This window comes from Heloderma suspectum, chromosome 6 (assembly GCF_057233095.1).
Source record: "Heloderma suspectum isolate Gila_16-S chromosome 6, 16-S_ref, whole genome shotgun sequence".
In the NCBI taxonomy this organism is placed as follows: Eukaryota; Metazoa; Chordata; class Lepidosauria; order Squamata; family Helodermatidae; genus Heloderma; species Heloderma suspectum.
Window position 1 is genome coordinate 3,957,677 of NC_139463.1, and position 18,678 is coordinate 3,976,354.

An 18,678-nucleotide genomic window follows, 5' to 3' on the forward strand; every position below is an offset into this window, starting at 1 on the left:
CTGCTAGCTATGGATGGGTCATGGGCAACTTTAAGGCCTCCTGCAGATCTCACTGCTTTGGGTCCCTTGTCTTTAAAATGGATGGGGCAGCCCTCCAAACGGAGGACACCTGCAAGCAGAGGATGGTCTTTTGACAGCCCTTCAAATAGAGAACTGGGCCACAAGGTCACACGGCCACACTAACTTCAGAGGTGCCGTTGTTAGAGTCTTAGGTTCTTGAAATAACTCGACTCATGGAATCTCCCTAGGCTGGGTTACCTGCTTGCCTTCTTTGGCAAAAAGGGTGCTTGGTGTTGGTGGTGCATTGAGAAAACTGATTTCTGTGGTCTCAGGTGGAGACTTTCCCCAGCCCTGCCACTGGTTAGCGATGCTGGGGACAGAACCTGTGAGTGACTGCTGGCAGTTGGTATTATCTACAGTCTCCATGGACCAGTATACAGTATGTCACACACACACACATACACACACAAATGTGGGTGTTGCCCTCCTGTCAGGTGAACCCTGCAGTGTGGGTCACTGGCCAAAACCTGAGTGTGTTGTTTCCCACGTTGTTTGCACAGCCTAATCGAGACACTGTGGCTCTTCCCCCACCCTCCAGTGGGCTTTCTGAATGTTTCAAGAAGTTTAGTGGCTGCTATTCACTGTGGCCCAGTTGAACCAGGATATGATGAGTCACATACACCATGACCTCTCCCATGGATTTTGGCCCACCCCCATCCAAGACCAGTTGGTGAAAATCCACTGGAAAGGTCAACCCTTCTCAACTATCACATGGCCATTCTTAACAGGCTGATTGACTTTGATATAAAGCTGGCCTTGTACCGAAGCATTAAGTTACATACTCTTAGTACTGCTCTTAGAGTTCAGCCTTGATTGGACAATCATGCATATTTCTGACTCCCCTCTTTTGAGAGTAGAAATTTCTGCAATCCGTGGCAGTTCTTCTGTGTTACGAGTCAGTTCTGCTAATTTAAAGATCAAAGGAGGAAGATACTGGTTTGTCGCAAAACATCCACCCACTGGACTGACTAAATCTCATAAAGACCAGAATTGTATCCATGTGGCAAATAGCCTGGTGCAGAGCCTCCCAACCTTCCAGACTAACGGGTCTGTCTAATACCAAGTCAGATCATTAACTCAGTCACTCTCTCTACTGACTGCACTGGATCTCCGTGCTCTCCGGTAGAGAACTGTCGTAGCCCTGCTAACTAAGATTCTATCTAGAAGCCGGGGGTGGAACCTGGGACCATCTTCATGTAAGTTGTGTTCTTTGCTACTACGGCAGAACCTCTCCCCTAACCCCTTTGTCTTCCTATTTCACAGAATGGCGGAAGCAGGCATTTTCTCCTCAAAGTGTACTCATCGGTTCTCTAGCCAGTAGAGGCTCCAGTGGGGACTGGGGAGAGGCCCTGAACTATAGAAAGGCTCCCTGGCTTTCACTGCAATTCTGCTATTTGGCACTTTGAGTTGAACCACCACAAAATGGCTGCCACAGGAGATGTGACTAGTCACAAAGGACAGGTAACCCATCCAAAAGACTGAGTACAAGGCACAGATGGGAGTCTGAGACCCAACACACTAAACAACTCCCTTGAAGCCACAGTTTTCCACACCAACAGAAGCTTAGTTCACAGAAGCCAACCTCTTTTTCTGCCCGCCAACTCATCCCCCCACAAAATCTCTTTTCCTCTCCTACCCTGGCTCACCACCCATAGATGCTCCCCCCCCAGTTCCCCCTCTCTCATACACACCCCCACCCCCACCCATACATCCTCCATCCGTTCACAAACACACTTTGCTTTGAAGTGAGCCCAGCTGCCAGTAAGAAAATGTGTTAACTTTTTAAAAAAAGGGGGGGGTAGGGGCAGGGCACTTTGGTGGGTGCCAAGAAGTGTGTCCAAGGGCACACTAAACCATCTGCCTGCTAGGAGTAGCTGCCACTGCTCCGAAGCCCTTTGGGATAATAGCATCATGCAGTCGGGAAGTTCCAAAGACACTATGTTTTTGTGTAAACATTCTCTGCTATGTTTTAGAGGGTTTGCAAAGTTCCTGAAACAATGAATTCAAGAGGTGGCATGGTAGAGGGTGAGGAGGGGGATGCTAAAAGGGCAATGAGGCACAGGGTTCTTCCTTGCAGGGAAGCTTTCTATGAAATGCAGTGTCTTGGTGATCGGGTTGAACTCCAAGGCCCACTGCATTTTGAACCCTTGAAATTGATTCCAGACACAAGTGAGGAAAGCAACCTTTACTTTGCTAATAGTTGGGAATAAACGTTGAGTTCCTGTAGTTGTTGTCATATCCCTGAACTCCCCTTAACGCTGGCTGCCAAATTTCATATCTGAGCTGCTGTTGAGAGTTCATGCATGAGAAAATGTAATAAATGGTCTGTTTTGCTCGCTTTAAGAACATAAGAAGAACCCCGCTGGATAATAAGACCAAAAGCCTGTCTAATCCAGCATTCTGTTCACACAGTGGCCTACCAGTCATTTTGGTTGCCCTTTTCTGCACTTTCTCCAGCTCCACAATGTCCTTTTTGAGGTGTGGTGATCAGAACGGTACACAGTATTCCAAATGCAGTCGCATTATAGATCCGTATAAGGGCATTATTGTATTGGCAGTTTTATTTCTGGTTCCTTTCTTACTAATCTCCCACATAGAATTTGCCTTTTCGCAGCAGAGTTGATGTTTATATCAAGGTGTCTGCCACAACCCCAAAAGCCCTTTCCTGGTCCGTTGTTGTCAGCTCAGACTGCATCAGCGAATAGGCAAAGTTAGGACTTTTTGCTTCCAAATGCATCACTTTACACGTGCATACATTGAACAGCTTTTGCCATTTTGATGCCCATTCCCCCAGTTTGGAGAGATCCTTTTGGAGTTCTTTGCTGTCCCTTTTTGTTCTAACAACCCTAAATAATTTGGTGTCCTTAACAAACTTGGCCACCTCACTGCTTGCTCCTAACTCCAGATGGTTTACAAACAAGTTAAAGGCATTGGTCCCAGTATAGTTCCTTGTGGGACCCCACTATGTATGTCCCTCCAATATGAGAACTGTATTTATTCCTACCCTCTGATCTTTAACCCACTCCTTTTCTTAGTACCATTCTCGGAGGCAGGTGTCAGTGATGCTTATTGCCATTCTATGCACAGGTCACTGACTGAGAGCCACTTGCCCAAAGTCACTTTGGGCTTCCGAGGCTGAGCAGGGAACTGAATTTGGGCCTCCCTACAACAGGACTAGTGGGGCTGCTCTTGGCCTTGGGGGAGCTGAAACTCTTTCACTAGAAGTGTCCACAAATTCTTCCACAGCTTCTCATTTTGGGTGTGGTAACAGGGCTGCTTGTCCACAATACCCTCAGCTTCTCAGATTTCTCACTGTGGCATATTTCATATCCCTGTTTTTTTTTCATGTACACATTCACATGACTCTGCAAACATAGTTTTGAGTAATGACTTCTGTTAAATTTTCTTAAAATCATGGTTGTGAAACCGTCAGCCTAAAAGGACACCCTAAAGAGTCCAAAACTCCTCTCTGCCAAATTGTTATGTTTCTTGATTGGGCCAGGGGGCAGAATTTGAATTTGATTCCCACCAGTCATTTCAACAAAATCACCAATTTTGTTGATTCGACTAATGTTGTTGAGGCCACTTACTTGTTTTTTATGGGCTTCTCCCACCCACCCAGTCCGTAGGCCCACACTGTCTCTGACTCTCTCATGATATGTATCCACCAGTCCCCTGATCTCCCTGGCTTCCTGTGGTCCTCTTGTCCTACATCTCCCACTGAAGCACAATGCCACCTCTGATGCTCCTCCGTAAGACTCTCCCCCACCACGCCAAACTGACTTTGTACCTCCCTCATAGCAGCTGCACAGAATTCCATTTATTTTCCTGTTAACAGTTAGCATACTTCTGAATATTTTCCAGCTCTGGGAGGGGAAGGGTGTAGACGGGTGACTTGCTAATTTTTTGCTGATTATTTGTCTGCACTTATACAGCAGAATACTTTTGTGCATATGTTAGTATTAAATTGTGGCACCTATCTGTTTACAAATGTAACTTGTGTTCTTTTGTGGTAGAAGGCGATTTCCCGTGAGTGGCTCCCTCTAATCCTCCTGCATCAGTCTTGTGGGTTTAATTTGCTTACTGGAACATTTTTTTTTTTTTAGGATGCATGAGAGATTTGCAATTTATGATGTCAGTCAGATGCTGAATATTAAAGTACAGTTCATCTTTCTGTGCTCTGCCTTTTGGAGAATATAATTGAGAATCAATATCTGTGTACTTTGAACGTATTTTGTTTTTTCCTTTCTTAAAAGCACAACTTTAGAGAAAACGGCAGGCTTGTCTATTGATCTTTCTCTTTCAGATCTTAACAGCGCGAGTGGCTATAATACCTTGCTTACATCTGCTAGGGCTTTTTTCTTTTTCTTTTTTGTAACATTGCCTTAATCCAGTGAGCATAAATAGAACATTTCAATCATATTTTGCTACCAGGAGCCCAGGAGATAAAGTGCTTTAAGACCTTGCTGAAAGAGACTGTATGAGATTGGGCATGATAACATCATCCTATAAGCAGGTGCCAAATGGAAAACTTTTGTTCCTGCTGAAATTTGTTGATAGAGATATTTGAAATAAATTACTTGCAGAAAGCTGGAGCGCTGTTATTTAAAACACACACACACAAAACAATGGGTTGGTTATGTAACCGATGGAAATGTTGGGGCCTGAAATTTGATTGCCATGTAGATCTCTAGGTGAGGTGTTGGGTGTAGTAAGATTAATGTGTTCCTTTGTCTTTTCTGACACCCTGTTCAAATGCTTCATTGTGGTGGTGGGGGGGGAATGGGAGGGAGCAGCAGTGTGTGTGGTGGGTGGGTGGAGATGAGGTGGAGAGATCTCCCAACACTTTGCTGGGATGGTGGCTAGCTTCAAACACCCCTGTGTGTCGTTATGCTCAGAAGGCCCAGAATGGATTGGGGTGCTTCAGAAAGCAAACTCAGCCCTTTGAAGCGCTGGGCTGAGACGTGGCCTCTGAGAATGGGTGGTTCTCATATATTCTCCGAAATTATGTACTCAAATCTATTACTGAGCCCAAACTTACTTGAACAGAACTTTTGGCTCTGAAACTGGGCACTGGGGGCAGGGCAGGGTCAAAAGGAATGGGGAGAGGTTCTTTTAGCCCCTCCTTTACATTTTGTGGTGGCAGTGGTGTTGGCTTCTATCATTATCATTATTATATCATCTCATTTTTACCACCACTGGCAGCATCAGTGGTCGCCCTGTGGCTAGAGTGCTCCAGAGGCCATTTTCTTCCATGGGTTCTTCTGGAACAAAATGGTGTCCACAAGTAGGGGAATCAGTTGGGGGTTGCTGCCCCACCCCCACCCACGCAGTGCTGTAGCTTCCCTCCAAGAGCACTGGGGGGTGGGGGGTGGAGGAAATGGCAGGGTCATTGGGAAGAGCTCCCATGCTGCCACCGGAGAATACAGTTAAAGAAAAGGGGAGGCAGAATTGCTGCCACCTCTGCTACCACAGAAGGGAATGGAAGGCCAAAAGCTAAAGATTTTTGGCAGCCCCCCTGAGAAAGGGACAACATCCTCCTCCTATTTTCTCCACCTGCAAATGGAAAACAGGAAAATTGTGTGGGGGAGAGAGAAAAAGGGGGTGGCATTTTGGCTCAGCGCTACATAAACCTGAGCATTTAATACTTACTGTGCCAACCTATTGACAACAGAGGCTTAAACCTGTTTGCATGTTTTGATGCAGAAGACTGATAAATCCATTTCAGAGCCTAAACTTGCCTTCCCCATCTGGGCAGCCTCCAGATGTGTTGGACTACAACTTCCATCATCCCCAGTCAGCATTGGCCTAACCCTTTTTACTTTGAACTGGTGCATTGTACTTAATCCCCCTGGGGTAGAACAATGAACTTGGAAGCGGCTCGTGCAAATGGACACCATGTGCCATGCATGCAAATGACAAACTACCAAATTGGCACAATCTACCGTTCACTCTTGTATGTGACAAAACCCCAGTTGTGTTTGGACAGGGTGATACTATGGCAGCATTGACCACCTTCTGGTTAACTGGCAACGCCTTGAATAGATTGTCATGACGGTGTGAGACATAAGGAGAAAAAAGGACACCCTGTCAGCAGAGTTACGCAAAACAGTGGGCTGGAATGAGGAGGGCCGAGAAGTTGTGACCACCAGAAAAGCAAGGAAGAGGCACTGTGGAAAAGAGAAAGCTGGGAAGAGAGACTAGAAATGGGCCATGGCGGGACGATGAGATGTCAAGACTGCAATGTCTGATCTTATTATTGGTTGAGGGAGGTTGGTTGGAAGCTGATTCCAAATCTACCTGATCTTCTCTCAGAGAGTTTTTCCACTGCCATTTCTATGTTAATAAACACTCCTGCCTCCAACATCCTAGCACAAATTAGATATTCATATTGCACACTCTCTTCTGTCTATATAATTACCAGACTCTTCAGGTTCTCAGTCTGTTTGACTTTCCACTCATATTGCTGATTTGTTTTGCTTTGAGCTGGAAAGTCTTAAGTAAAAGTTACAAAAACACACCATACCTGTTTCTTGTTGGGGAAGTGTTAAGGTCATGCATATGCAATTTGTTTGCAAAATAACCGTGATTTAGCCAGTTTTTGGAAGGACTTCAAAGCGTGTGTGTATGCGTGCTTGTGTGTGTGTGTATGTGTGTGTGTGTGAGAGAGAGAGACTTAATGACTTCATTTTGACATTGTGAGTAATTTGCCAGGCCTACTTGGTAGTCTAGCTCAGTTTTCCCCAACATGTTGTCTTCCAAATGTTTTGGGCCAACTCCAGAGGAATGCTTGGAGTTGTAATGCAAGGTATCAGTAGCCACCACCTAATTGAATGGATTTGTGTATTTAGTAAATTTATATCCTGCTTTTTTTTTTACTTTAGTCCTCACAACATCTATAAACATACAAAGGGTACAGCAAGAATCACACACCAAAAATGAAATTAAAACCAACAAAAGCAGCAGCAGCAGCAAGCATCGATCCACTTTTCCAGTTGGTGTTAAATGACCCTGTGGCTGGGGTGGGTGGAGGGGAGGCAGATCATTTGTGGGGTGAGCGACTGATTTGTTTAATAAACATGTTTCTTGCCTCCATGGCTCTTCAAGAAGCTCAGGATGGTTGTCTTCTGCTGCTGCTGCTGCTGCTGCTGCTTTTGCTTCTTCTTCTGCATCTTCTTTTGCTGCTTCTGCTTCTTCTTCTGCTTCTGCTGCTTCTCCTCCTTCTATCCTCAGAAACATATCTGTGAAGTGGGTTTAGGCTGAGGAGGAGCAACTGGTCCAAATTTGCCCAGTCAGCTTCATGGTTGATTGGGTTTCCATCCCCACCCCCACCAGGCTTTTCTGTTACCAAGCTCAGCATTCTGTCCACTGTACCTCCCACCACACTGGGAGGGACACCACACTTTCTGGCCTGCCACCACAACCGGATGTGTATGTGTGCATGCAGTTCCTGATAGTTCCAGGCAACCCTGCTGCCATATTCCATGGTGCAGTATACACTGCATGCTGTCATATCATATAAGAGGAGAGCAAGACCGCTACCAATTCTGACACTGGCAGCCTCTGTAGGAAGCCCCCCAAAAGTGCTGTGCCAGTGGAGATGGGATGGGAAGAGGCTTGAAGGGCCAGTTGGAGAAGCTTGGCAGGTTACCCACAGAGGATCAAGGTGGCAGCATACACACCAATGACAAATGATGACTAATGGAAGGGCGTGTGTTTTCTAGGGCTGGACACTGGACCAGTCCAAAAGATGTGGGCAACTGACTGGTCAAATAATGGTCAAGTTTTTTTTTTAAAGCATTCACTTAATTGGAACAACAAAAAATACTTAAATCATCAAGAGATTCGATGCATATGCTAGTGTCAAAGAAAAACAGCACACATATTCATTAACGGTTAGTTATTGTGGAATAATACACTTTTAACAAGTTAAACGCTTCTCAGACTGAGGCTGACCCCTCACAGAACCTTTACAGAACAGGCAGTTGGATCATTCCTGGTCCTTGCACAAGCAAGACGGTCGTTCCAGGCAGTGGCTTTGTCGCTGAGCGCTTGTGTGCTTGTTTAGAGGAGCCTGCAGTTCTAACAGGTGACCCGTGGGAAGCGTTTTGCTGTGCGGCCACATTGGCCCCTTTCTGCTAGGGGCGGGGCAAGAGCACAAGCCCCTCCTCTCCTGCTCCAGCCAACCAGGGACATCATAAGGAAGCAAAAATGCTGAGGTGCCACCCACACAGCAACAATCTTAGCTTCATGGAGTATTTGAAGGGTGTGCCAACCTCTGTGTTTCCATCTCCTATCCTTTGGGATTTTTTAGAGGAAGTTACTTGGGTGGACTGAAATGGCCACCCCAATTGGCCACCCCATGTGGGGATGGTCATTTGGGGGCTCTGATCCAACCCCCAAATGGTTTGAGGAAAAGGCTTACCATGACAATGAGGGGACACTTCCCTTGTTTCTTTCTTTCTCCACCTTTCACCATTTAAAAGTCATTTAAATGGTAAAAGTAAGGGGGAAGGGGAAGAACCCCCCCACACACACACACACACCGTGGTTATCCCTCTACTTTGTGGCTTGCCCAAAATGCCCCCCCCCCCGCACTTGGGCAAACCCAAAAATGGGTGAAAGGAGATCAATTTTAAATATACATATTGAGTACTATTCAAAGGCAAAGAATGTGGATGTTTTGCGGCAGAAACTGTCCAAGGTGGTCATCTTGAATAGCCACTCAGAGGTCCTCACTGATCCACAGTCTTTTCCGTTCCACTATGCTGAACAATAATAGTGGAGGCCTGAGGTCTCCCTTGTAATCTTCATCTCCCTTTGGAGGCGATCTTATTTCCAAGCCCTGCCCCTTGTTGTTTGTTTGAAAGGCTGTTCCCCTACGACTGGAGCTGGCCCTGCACTTGCAACATCTTGGTCTCTTCTTAGAAACCAGAGAGATCTTTCCTGGCTCTTGTTTCTTAAATATTTGTGTCGGATTTGGAGCCTGGACATGCCTAAAAATGATAAATGGATCATCATATGACATTATGAAGTAATCAAAAAATGGAACTCTTTGTTTTCATATTGCTTAATGTTTTTCAAAATTTTAGCTTGCCAAACAATTGTGGCTTGCATGTTAACAATGAACCGGCTTTTCTTTTTTGTTATGTTGCTCTTCTTGGGTGGCTCTACGGATGATACAGAACTCATTTTTATTTCTTGGTTGCTGCTCCATGGTCTGTTGGAGCTTCCTTAGTTGCTGAACCCAAAATGAGCCTTTTCTCGTTTTGCTTCCTTTTTTAAAAAAAAACACATTGTTTTTAGAGCCAGGGTACTTGTCCCCTTTTGTTGTTGAAAGAATCTTTGTTTCTTTTTGAATAAAGATAGGCTTGAATGGCCACTCCAGATTTGATGCCATATGCTCATGTGGTGAAATTGGGCAGCCATTCCAGTAATTTTTGCTGGGGGCGGGTGCTGAGAGTTTTCCATAATTTTGGGCTTTCAGGAAGCGACAGAAGCAGCACCAGGCTTTCCCTTTCTTTCCCTAAATTGTGCTTTTAAAGGATAAAACTGGGTTTTCAGCAGACACCACCCACAATGACATCACTTGCATTAGCAGGTGTCTCCCAGACCCCCCCCCCCCTTTAGGGATTCCAAAATACCTTTGGAATAAAACTGAGAGTCCTTCCCCCCATCTTTACCAGATTTTTGGACCCCCTTTCCACAACGCCACCCTGATTTTAAAAACGCCAGATCAACTTTAAAATAATTGCAAACATGGTACCTTAAACTAAGGCTACCTTGTCCCAACCATTTTCTGGGGACACCTCATGATAAAGATAGACAGGCATTTTCCTTTTGAAATATTGCTAGATGTTTGAAACTCTTGGTTGAGATTGATTGGAAAAACTCTGGCCTGAAACCCTGGAGAGCCATTGTGGCCAGTCAGTGTCAACAATACTGGGCTAAGTGGACCAAGGGTCTGGCTCCAGATGAGGCAGCTTTCTGTATACCCTTCTCCAGCTTGTATCAATGTCAAGGCTAGACAAAGAGCTCAGCTTGTCACCATCCTCCTCTTTTACTTCAGCTCTGGAGAGAGCACTGGCAACAGTGCTGAGGAGAGAGTGAAGTACTAGTTCCCCTCTACTCGGCACTGGTTAGGCCTCATCTGGAGTACTGAGTCCAGTTCTGGGCACCGCACTTTAAGAAGGATGTAGACAAGCTGGAGAGGGTTCAGAGGAGGGCAACAAAGATGATCAGAGGACTGGAAACAAAGCCCTATGAAGACAGACTGAAAGAACTGGGCATGTTTAGCCTTGAGAAGAGAAGACTGAGGGGAGACAGGATAGCGCTCTTCAAGGACTTGCAAGGTTGTCACAGAGAGGAAGGCCAGGATCTCTTCTCGATCATCCCAGAGTGCAGGACACGGAATAATGGACTCAAGTTACAGGAAGCCAGATTCCGGCTGAACATCAGGAAAATCTTCCTGACTATTAGAGCAATACGACAATGGAACCCATTACCTAGGGAGGTGGTGGGCTCTCCCACACTGGAAGCATTCAAGATGTAGATGGACAGCCATCTGTCAGGGATACTCTGACCTGGATTCCTGCATTGAGCAGGGTGTTGGACTCAATGGTCTTATAGGCCCCTTCCAACCCTACTATTCTATGATTCTATGAGTGGGCAGGAAGGAGGGTGTTTTCTCTCCTTTGTCCTCCCTCTCCATCTCTTCAGCAGGCCGGGGCTTCCAGAGTGGTCTTTCTTATGATTTGTAGCACTTTCAAGGGACATTGGAAATGCTTTGGGGATGGCAGGGTGTGTCCCTGACACACACACTCATTTTCCAGCAGCCTCCCCTGGATTGACCTGAGAAACAGGCCAATTTCTCTCCAAATTCTTCAGAGAGAAATCTGCTCATGTTTGAGTGAATTCGGGGGGAGGTGGTGCTGCTCTCTCCCACCCCTAATCTCAGGGCATCTGTGCTGCAGATAGTCTGTGGCCCTTTGAATCTGCTTGATGAAGGGGTGCTGGGCTAGCTGTGACACACAAAGAAACACAGTACAAGGAAAGGGGCTGGGAGGGAGGAGGAAAGACGGAAAGAAAAGCAGGATGGTTTGGCCCTGATGGATGGGAATGTATTAACTGATCTCAGGTGTGCACAGCATCTATTGTCCTTTGGGGCTTGCTTGCATTCCTCTTTCTTCCTTCACTTCTGCAGTTTCTCTTCTTCTGAGTTCAAGCCTAATCTATTTCTTCGTCCATCCCCTCGGGGCAAGATGTTTCTGCAGAAGCCCTTAGTACGGTTTGTGTGGGTTCCAGGTACCCTTGACATAGTGTGTGGGTGTGGGTATATTTCAGCAATGGGAATAGGGGTGATAAGGTTGGATGCTTTTTCCTCCTTGTACTTTTGCTGATTTCTGCTGCCCACCTTTGTATATAATCGAGTCTGCCAAATATCACTTGGGCCTGACAAACAGCTCTAGAACTCGTCAATTCGCTCTTAAGTGAGCTGCTGTTTTATAAAAGAGACGGACTGCCCTCCCCACCAGAAATGCCTTGGATGGGTGCTTTTTTTATGACTTGGCTTGGGAAGCATCGAGATTCACAGCCCGGGGTTAGTAGTAGAGATGGAAGCAGGGAAATAAATCTCTTGAGGTGTTGATTCAGTACCTTTTCGCCTTCGTCTCTCCCCTTCCTGCCCTCCTTGAGCTCATATATTGCTGTATCTTTTCACCAGTCATTTCCATGATGCTTTATCAATGTGAAAAGCACCATATGACTCCTTATCTCAGATCTCCTTGCCAGCAATCCTTAATGGTGGGCCATCGATAGATAGGGAAACACATTTAAAATTCCAGCATTTGTCTCCCAGACCTACGGTTTTCCCTCTCTGGTCCTAAAAAGCTCCCATTTTACAGATGAAAGACTGAGGCTGGGTCGAGTAAGGCTACAACAGAACGAGCGTGTGGCTGAGCAAGAATTAGCAAGCAGGCCCAAACCCAGTTTTCAAACCACATCACCAGTGGGTATGCGTCTGTGTTCAGAATTTCCCTTGGTTGTACATCCACCTTTGGAAATACAGACTGGTCAGAATCATTCCCCACAGTAGTCAAAAAAGCACCATTGCTTCCACTTGCTTCCTCTCCTGGTTAGCAAGGATTCCCTTGACTAGTCTCCCTTTTGCAGCATCCAGTGCAGAGGAGGGGTGATACCTGGGACTGGGGAAAGTCCCATGTTCTACCTTTGGCTTCTCCCGCTTAATAAGAACCCTTCCTGTGATTCCGAGCTGGAGAGAATCTGTGGGTAATAGCGATGTTTTTGTGAAATGTTCCCATGTCTTGAGTGTTGACCTTTTAAAACGAACACTTCCCTGCACCCACCCATGATCTCTGGCCATGCGAACCAAGGTAGCTGACCTCTCTCTCTCTCTGTCATTTGTGTCCCCCTAGGAAACTGCACAGCGGGATGAAGACATATGGCTGTGAACGGTGCGGGAAAAGATTCCTTGACAGCCTGCGCCTACGGATGCACTTACTGGCTCATTCGGGTAAGTTGGAGACGTTGTGGGCCTCTTCTCCCCTCCTTCCTCAAGTTCATGCTTTCCAGCTTGGCCAGGAATAGGGATCTGCTGAAACCCTGATTTTTGAGGGTTTGAATGTTGAGCATCCAAGGAGACAGACCTTAGATCCCAAGCGGACCTGGCGCTGAATGGCTGAGTGCTTTCAGTGCCTTCTTTTGGTCCTTTAGCAGCAGCAGCTTGGGTGGCGGTCAGGGAGGTGGGGAGGCAGCGTTGGGACCATGATGTCTGAGGAGGGAATTTTAACCCTTTCCGCCACACTGTCCCCCTGGGCCGCCTGCGCTATCCCTCCTTCTGCTGGGACCGGTAGGAAGCTTCCGTCTCAGTGCTAACAGCTGAAGGGGTTTTCAGAGGGACCGCTGCTTGCAAAAGGGAAAGGCTTAATATCCAGCGGTTGCTGTTGTTACAGGGAAAAACCCACAGATACATTGATCAAGTATTTAATGTCATGTCTCTTTTGGCCCTTATATGAAATACAGAAATTGTTTTGGATGATTGGGGTTGATGATATTGTTAAGATTTGCCTTCCAGATTCACCTAAAGCAAAATTTGGAGGTGAGTTTGGAGGTTTCTGCTAGTGCTGCACTGAAATCTGTCCTCCAATTTCCCAAAGTTTCCTTCTCCCACAAAAGAGGCTTCTGTTTTTCTGCCTCATTCTCAGGGCATTTTAGAATTTACATTTGAATGTCTTCTGGTGGTGTTTTTTAGTTTAGCTTATCGTTGCAAGGTGGCCAAGGGACCGTGTTTTTCTCTCTATCTAATACACATCTCTCCATCACTCTGCAGCCTCCCCAGCTGCCTGTGCTTCCTGATCTGAAAAAGCTCCATGGGAGGAGATTCCTCAGGATGTCTTCCTCTGGGCTTTAATTGAAGTGCAGGAAGCCAGGGAGGCTGCTGCCCGCGGGAGAGATGAGCATACAGTGAAAGACAGGATGCTCACGCATGCCCGTCGGCCAACTTGCAACTAAGGTAAGCACAAGAACTTTGTACCCCACTATGGGAATTCCATTCAGATTTCCTTCTCGTTTGATTCCGCCAGCTTCTCCTCAGAAACAATTAATTTCCCATCAAATTCAATGAGAATAGCCAGGGGAAAATGTGGAAGGTATTTTTGGCACAAAATTTTTCTGCCTTTGAGAAACATCCAAGTAGGGATGTGGAGTCAGCAAAAGTCAAGCTTGCTGAGTCTCTCTGAATTCCACCTCAAAGGTTGTTTCAACTCATGTCCAAATCAAATTGCTTTTTTTCTTTCCATGTGAAAATTCATTTCTGTGTGTATTTTTCCAAATGTACAGGTCAATTGTGTACAATTTCGAAATGTATGCATTTTTTTCTCCCCTTGATTAATGCATGTTTGTGTTAGGGATGCTGAATAAATTCGAGATGGACTAAAATGAGTTTGGATTTCTAAGAATCTGACCTGTGGAATCCGCTGCGGATGGACCTCCTCAGACCACGCAGAGTCCGAGGACTTTCGGATCTTTTCTTTTTTTTTTACTTTCCCAAAATTCACTCAAATTTATTTGTAGCAAAATACACACGTTTCTGCTGAGACTGGTAAATATACGCAGGGAGAGGTTGAATGGAATGAGGGACAATACGCTACTAAGGTAAATTATGTAAATGTTGCGAACCCTCTTACGGAATTATTTTGAATGGACGCCAGAACAAATGACACCACACAATCCACAAAACACATGCAGGAGGGATTTCACAAATCCAGACATCCCTAGTTTGTGTTCATTTTTCAAAAGTATGCATTTCTTACATTCACATTTTCACAAAACTCTCTTGGGCGTACAGGCTAGAATGGGAACCAAGTTACAGGCATATACGCAGAAACATTTTTCAGAGTGACTGAGCTGTTTGCTGTCAATCAGCTGTTTTTTGCAGTTGCCTGTAGCCTGGCTTTTTGTCTTTCTGTCTGAAATGTTGCTGTGCTTTGCCTGATGAAGATGCTTGTGAAGCTTGACAGCTTGTGTACCCTGCCCCAACCCTGAGTTAGGAATTTTTTTTTAATGGGCCATCCCTTTCTAGGAATAAAACATCTTTTCTATTATTTGTTGTCTACAATTGGATGTGTGGGCTCTCTGAAGAATGAGGGGTAGAAAGAATTGTGACCATGTTGATGCTGATGCCAAGCATTTGGGTAGCACTTTTTGTGTACATGCATCCAACTTGCTTCACATACAGTATCTCAGTGATCCCATAAACTAGGCTAGTATTATTCCCCCTATTGCAGATGAGAGCAGAGGCTGAGAGAAGAATGACAGCTTGTAAGCTTGCGGCCTGTGCGAGATTTGAACCAGTGACCTTCTAGTAAGGATGGGGCTGAAAAACATTTAGTTTGCATTTTATGAATTGACTGAATTTGCACTTTCAAACTAAGATACAAACTGGAATGCCATTATCCTTCAGCTTTCACACTTCTCCAAATTTGGCAGCTTGGCAATTCTCCAGTTAAAAAAATGTATACAAAATGTGTAGCACAGGGAAAAATGTGTACAAAAGTTTGTATAATTTCCATGCACATGACTTGCCTGGAGACTTTTAAAAAATTCAGAAACTGATGCAGAAATGGGACAGAATGAATGTATGCTTGAAAAATAGTGAATTGTTTAGAAAGTGTAACAAACAGATTTGTCCATCCTTACTTCCTACTCCATAGTTTGATTTTCTAGGCTGCATTAATTCACTAATTGGGGAGATGTGTGTGTGTGTGGGGACGGACGGACACAAGGACTGGTAGCTACGGTGCACCCCCTGACTGGGAAATGCAACCTGGCTTCCTCTTAAGAGTTCTCCATGAACCCAAATCCACTGCCAGACTCTTCTTCATGGTCATCAGAGCTAGGAACATGGTTGTTTTATGTGAAATGCACTTTCAAAGCATGAGCCAAATCCCAGATTCTGCCCTGCAAAGAGATAATCTCTGAGCCATTTTCCAGCGAGTGAACCAGTTAGGCTACCCTTTTCTAGATGTTCAGGAGTCCTCAGAGTCAGATATTGTCATTCCTAAGGTTTGTGCTTGGCTCCCTCACAGCACAGATGTTTCAGCACAGCCCTGAATTACAGGTATAGAATCCCACATGCCTGGTTACCATTTGTTATAAGGTGTCTGAACAAAACGGTAACCATCAAAATCCCACAGAGGAATTCTTAAGGTACACGTGCCACCTTTGAGCGTCTGACACCGTTCAGTCCTGTCCATCAGCTTCCAATATGTACAGACGTGGCTTCATCCCCCACCCCTGGTCTTCTTTGACACCAGTGAATTTTGCATTTTTGTGTATGTGTTACAAATACTGTATTCTGTACATTTGCGCATCCGCTAAAGTTTCATTAGTATAACAGTTGCAGAATTAGGCACTTGCTGCCTCTAATGAATCTCACTATTGGGTTCAAATTATACAGGCCCTTTAATTAAATGTATATAGGGGGTGGAATGCTAATCTAGTGAGAAGACATAGCACTCTGCAAGTTAATTTAGTCCCAAACTTCCTTGCACAGGCAGCTCCATGTGCAATCATCACATACAGTAATATTGAATTCAGTTCTTGGAGTGCTGCTCCTTATGTAGGCAAAACTAGGATGGGTGAACAAGCAATGCTCGAGATCACAATGATTCTCTGAATATCAGCTCACCACTTGCAGTTGTGATCACTGCTCATTTGCGCAAACAGGAAAATTACTCAAACGAACAGCTACTGAACGTGAAAGTTGTGCAGTAATTCCCAAATTTGTGCAAATTTCCCAATTTGTGCAAATTTCCCCCATAGACTAAAGTGGGGCTAATTCAGTCTGTGGAGAAAAATTGTGCAAATTGGGAAAATTACACAAGTCAAATGGGGAAAGTTGCACAAATTTAACTCAAGCACATGTTTTGCAATTTGCGAACATTTTCGGCTGATGCATGCTCATGCTCACAATCGTATTCAGGGTTGCGAACATGGTAGGCTCGCATGTTTTGCAAGCAAAAACAAAATTGTCATACATCCCTAGCTGAAACAGTGCTGTCCATGCTCAAGAGGCTTAGCAGCAGGCTTGGTGGAACCTCAAGATTTGCAAAAGATATTTGGGGGGGGAACCTCAGGGGGATAGCTCCCAAAACAGCCCAGTGATCAGTGGTGTAGTGGAGTCAGGGCTCACAGGGATGCAGCACCAGCATTTCTGATTAGCAGGGACACTGATGTCATCTGCCCCCCCCACTCCCACCCCCAGAATTTCCTGTTCCCTCTGAGCTGACCTGCAACCCTCACAGTAGCTGGGAGGGGGGAATTAATTTTCCAAGCAACAATATAGTGTTCCCTGTTGTAATGCAAAATATTTGGGGGTGGTCTTGAATAGGCAAGTTGGGTGCAAAAGACCTGCTCCTAGTGGATGTGAAAATTTATTTATTTATTTATCGCATTTATATCCCACCTTTTTTCCTCCTTAAGGAAAATATGCATATACATAATCTTCCTCCTCTCCATTTTATCCTCACACCAACAGCCCTGTGAGGTAGGTTGGGCTGAGAGTCTGTGACTGCCCCAAAGTCACCCAGTGAGCTTCCATGGCTGAGCGGGGACTAGAACCCCATTCTCCCAGCTCCCTGTCCAACACTCTAGCCACTACAACTGGTTTGTTGATATGGATCCATGCAGCTGCCTTCACCTTTGGACTCTCCTTGAGGGCATGGTTATGGGGACTGTCTTGATGAGTGCCTGCACTTCAGAATCTGCCCCTGTACCCTGGCCAGTGAAGCTCGAGTATGCTCAGGGGCCGTGGACCACTGACTGACTGTTGGAGAGAGGGGAATGGGAAACTGGAGGAGACGGGGGGACGGACGGAACGGAATCAGTGGGTGGATTCTGGAAGAGCAGCACGCCAATGCTGCAGGCTTTTATTGATGGTTCCCACTTGCTCATTTCTAGTTGAGAGGCGCCTGTCCACATTGTGAGCATGTGGAAGAGCAGGTGGTTGCAGGAATAGAGAACGATGGGAAATGGTGACATTAATGGTGAGCACTCCACTGAAGCAGGGTGGATGGTGCCAACCCAATTTTGACGAACATGTGGAATTTAGGAAATACAGGAAGGGATGCCAGGGGGAAACGTCTTTTGAATGGCACCCTGTGTTTCCAACCAGAAGAAATTTCACTATAGATTAGCCTTCCCCAACCTGGTATCTTCCAGGTATGTTGAGCTACAACTCCCTTTAGTCCCAGCCAGCTAGGGATGATGGGAGTTGTAATCCAAGGAAGCTAGAGGGCATCAGGTTGGGGAGGTCAATAGATATTAATGGAGGTACAGTAGAGGTAGGCAAAATGTTCTAAAAATGGAGCTTTTGATCTGAACTGGGGGGATCAGTGATTAAAAGGGGGGGCATTTTTCATGTTTTCTGTGCTTCTCGGGTTGGAAAAATTACCCAAAATTCTTGAAGCTCCATTGGTCTGGCAGCAGCATCTCAATTTTTAGGGGAGAGGAATGGTACCACCACAAAAAACATGGGGTCATTTCAGCTATTGGGGGGGGGTTAATTTCAGGGCACCTCCTTAAATGAATCCCATCCCTGAAGATAGCCAAAACAGCCCCACACTTTCATATGCTGCAAATGGGGCTCAACATCTAGTAAAGTGGGAGGGAACACATTGTTTCAGTCCTAATACACATTTCCTTCAGGGACATGCAAATAGCTAGCTATGCTCAAGACAGAATTTTCAGGAGCAAAAGCATGGGATGTGCCGGTATCACCTTAACCGTCTGATACAGGCATAGAAAAGCTGGGCTTGGCCCAAAGTGCCGGTGCTCACCGGCAGTTTCCCCCCTTGTCCGAGGGCAGCGGGGAGGCCGGCCGCGTGTGACGCCGCGCTGCCTCTCAGCTGTGTTTTCTCTCCTCTGCCCCTCCCTCCGCCCCTCTCCTGGTGCACGCTGCCTCTGTTTGTTGTTGTAGTTTTGGCCCCGTGCCAGCCGCTGGCTGGCTGCCTGCCTGCCTGCCTGCTTTGTGGGTACAGTATGTACAGTCAGCGCTGAGCCAAGTTTGTCATCATGAAAGATTAATTTTTTTCTTCCTGC

At 45.8% G+C, this 18,678-nt stretch overlaps 1 protein-coding gene across 1 annotated transcript in view; it reads left to right on the top strand.

Annotated features, from left to right (window-relative positions):
• ZBTB16 (zinc finger and BTB domain containing 16) overlaps nucleotides 1–18,678 on the top strand; it is a 235,243-nt gene that overhangs the window by 93,286 nt on the left and 123,279 nt on the right. Inside the window, exon 2 of the mRNA XM_084807199.1 lies at nucleotides 12,495–12,592. Coding sequence (XP_084663325.1) covers nucleotides 12,495–12,592 — 98 coding nt within the window. The remainder of the gene's footprint in view (nucleotides 1–12,494; nucleotides 12,593–18,678) is intronic.